At 39.1% G+C, this 3,457-nt stretch overlaps 1 protein-coding gene across 1 annotated transcript; it reads left to right on the top strand.

Moving 5' to 3' along the window:
- The first annotated feature begins 203 nt into the window (after nt 1–203).
- On the top strand, nt 204–696 carry Gng5 (G protein subunit gamma 5). The gene has a single exon (XM_027413363.2). It carries the CDS (start codon nt 248–250, stop codon nt 452–454), a length of 207 nt encoding a protein of 68 aa, XP_027269164.1. The 5' UTR covers nt 204–247; the 3' UTR covers nt 455–696.
- Nucleotides 697–3,457: the final 2,761 nt, after the last annotated feature.

Raw genomic sequence — 3,457 nt, 5'->3', positions numbered from 1 at the left:
TATTTTCTGAGCTATTGAGCTTTCCAGAAAATCCTTACCTATGCTGATATTAAGTATTCTTACTATTTTCCTCTAGTACCATCAAGTTTTGAAGTTTTGATCCACTTTTAATTGGTTTCGGAGCAGGATTAGAGAAGTGAATCCAGTTTCATGTCATTACATGGTGAAATCCAGTTTTCTAAGCACCATGTGTTAAACGCCCCTCGCTCGGACGGACTGATGAGTCGGCACGGCTGTCCCGAGCGCCATGTCGGGTTCCTCGAGCGTTGCCGCCATGAAGAAGGTGGTTCAGCAGCTCCGCCTGGAGGCCGGGCTCAACCGCGTGAAGGTTTCCCAGGCAGCTGCAGACTTGAAACAGTTCTGTCTGCAGAATGCCCAACATGACCCTCTGCTGACCAGAGTGTCTTCAAGTACAAATCCCTTCAGACCCCAGAAAGTCTGCTCCTTTTTGTAATCATGTATCTTAAGGTTTCTCAAACCACTTTTCATGAACCAGCGACTGTTAAAGAGAATTACATCTGAAGTCTGTACAAAAGCCTGTAACACGTGCCATAACACACAATCTTTTACTTGTCAGTTCTTAACATCTACCTCTCTGAATCTTCATGGATTTCTGTCTCACAAGGTTGAACTATTTTTTATACACTGGCTGTAGCATACAATAAAACAGCATACAAAAAAAAAAAAAGAAAGAAACTGTTCTATTCCTCCTATGCATTTTTTTTGACAATTTGTCAAGATGTAAGTAGTTATAGCTTTGTGGATTTGCCCCTGGTTTTTCTATCTTATTATATTGGTCTACATTTCTACTTTTGTGCCAGTACCATACTGGTTTTGTTACTATTGCTCTAGCATATCATTTGAGATTAAAAAATTGTGAATGTTTCAGCATTTCTCTTTCTACTTACTATTTCTGTCGCTATTTGTTTTTTTTCATGGTTCCACATAAATTATGGGATTGTTTCTTCTAGTTCTGTGAAGAATTTCATTAGAATTTTGATCGGATTTTATTGAAATAAATGAGAAACATAGGGATATTCAAATATAGATAAAAAGTAACCAGTAAACATAATTGTTGTAATTTAAGAAAAATGGCATGTGAGAGAAAAATGCCATGCAACAGGGTTCAAGCTGAGGGGTTCTTTTTATTAAGGAACAGGATCATAGAAAGGGGAAAGAGACCGGGGAGACCAGCCTCTGGAGACAGGAGCAGCAGGAGAGAAAAGAGAACCAAAAGGGGGAAAGGAGAGAGAAGGAGAAAGAGAGGGAGAGAGGGAGAAGGAGAAAGATGAACAGACAGACCAGAGGTGTAGAGAGAGAGAGAAGGATGGGAGGTGGGCAGGGACCTTTTAAAATGGAACATAGTGAATGTGCACACGTGGTGCTCTTAGTGGCTGAAGCTGAGAGCATATTTTGTCAGAACTTCAAGGACAGGCTGGTACAGATGCCTGAATACTAACAATAACCATTTTCATGAGATAATTCTGCTCCTCCATGAGCATGGGATATCATTCCATCCTCTGGTGTTTTCTTTGGTTTCTTTCTTCAGAGTCTTACAGTTATCATTGTAAAAAAAATTCTCCTTTTTGTTAAGTTCTAGGCATTTCATTTATTATCTTATTTTATTTTACTGTGTTTCATTTGGAAGCTACTGAAATTGGATTTTACCCTGATTTCTTTCTTAACAAGTCTATTGGTACTTTTCTAGTAAGGTGCATTTCTTACAGACAAAAGATTGTTGCCTCTGTTTTGTTTTTAACTTTTTAAAATCCATCAGCCACTCTGCATCTCTTTATTGGTGAATTGAAGCTATTTGCATTTTTCCTTATTTTTAATTACTCCTATTTACGTATCCATCCCCCCCATTCCCTCACCCTCCCATCCACCCATGTTCCCCACCCAACCCATCCCCCCACACTCCTCCCCAGGGATAGTGAGGCCCTCTACCAAGGACCTTCAAAGTCCATCATATCATTTGGGGGAGGGCCTAGGCCCTCCTTGCTGTATCTGGGCTGCAATAGTATCCCTCCATAGGGGATGGGCTCCCTTGCTCCATTTGTGCTCTAGGGATAAAGATTGGCTCCACTGTTAGAGGACCCATAGACTGTCTTGGACTCCTAGCTGGTACCCATATTCAGAGGGTTTGGTTTGGTCCAATGCTGTTTCCCCAGGTTTATGACAAGTGTCTCCATTCTATCAGTAGGTCAGGTCCACTGTTTCTGCAGGTTTCTCCATCCCCGTCTTGGCTCCTTTGCTCAACCCTCCTCCCTGTCCACAACTGATTTCCAGTCGTATGGTTCAGTGCTTAGCTGTGGGTATCTGTTTCTGCTTCAAACAGCAACTGGATGAAGAATCTCCTTCCTCTCCCTGCCCCTGGGCTCCAATTTGGTCAGGGGTTCTTGTCTCCATCCCCTTCTTCAAGGGACTATGCAATCTTCTCTTATTCACCAACTCCACATCTGACAGAGGGCTGATAACCAAAATATACAATGAACTCAAGAAGCTAGCCACCAAAACACCAAACAATGCAATTAAAAGATGGAGTGCAGAACTAAATAGACAATTCTCAAAAGAGGAATCCAAAATGGCTGAAAGACACTTGAGAAAGTGCTCAACATCCTTAGCTATTTTCATTTAAAGTTAATATTGACAGATATTTCTAATTCTTACCATTTACTTGATTTTTTTTGATATTTGGTTAATTGTGTGCTCTTTGCTTTCTCCCCTTTAACATCAGGCGTTTCCTGCTTTACTATGATTCCTTCCTCACTCCTTTGTTCAGCTATCATTATAAAACTCACTCTTTTATAAAACCCAATCCTGTAATCTCAGGATTGGGGCCATCACCCTTCCTCCTCCGTATATTCCTTTAAGTATTTTCAGTAGTACTAGCTTGTTGATAATCAACTGCGTTAGTTTTTGCTACTGAAGAATGTCTTATGAGGTGAAAATTTATTTGGGATAAGTGTGGAAATAGTAAAAATAAGGTAAAGGAAGGAAACGGATAAAGGGAAATATACAGTTAAATAAAAAGAAGAAAGCAGCAGAAAATTTTAAATACTTAAAAATCATAAAGGGTTTCCTACTAATGAAAAAACCCTCTAATACACAATTAGATAAATGTGATAAGGAATAAAATAAAAACATTGCACTATTTTAAAAATACAAGTGAAGTCAAAATACTAGCAAATGTAGAGGGAGGGGGAAGAAATGTGTGCAGCAAAAAAGGAAAAGAAACTAAAACCTACACAAATAAATATTGTCCCAAACTAGAAAAAAAATGCATAAACAAATTTTTATGAATTTATAAAAAAATAACAAATAAAACAGTTTTAAAAGTATAATCTAGTAAAAGACTTGCTGAATGTCTACAAGAAAGTTATTATCACAGTAGTTAAAGAGCTTTCTGAGTCCAGGAATTGGAGCCTGCTGCTTGGGTGCATGGAGGGAGGAGGCA

The sequence above is a fragment of the Cricetulus griseus genome, chromosome 4 (assembly GCF_003668045.3).
Source record: "Cricetulus griseus strain 17A/GY chromosome 4, alternate assembly CriGri-PICRH-1.0, whole genome shotgun sequence".
NCBI classification, from domain to species: domain Eukaryota; kingdom Metazoa; phylum Chordata; class Mammalia; order Rodentia; family Cricetidae; genus Cricetulus; species Cricetulus griseus.
Note: the sequence above shows the minus strand (reverse complement) of the source record. Positions and strands in the feature narration are given on the sequence as shown.

Excerpts from the sequence above, each read along its gene's own strand:
- Gng5 (XM_027413363.2), top strand. The coding sequence starts at position 248 with ATGTCGGGTTCCTCGAGCGTTGCCGCCATGAAGAAGGTGGTTCAGCAG.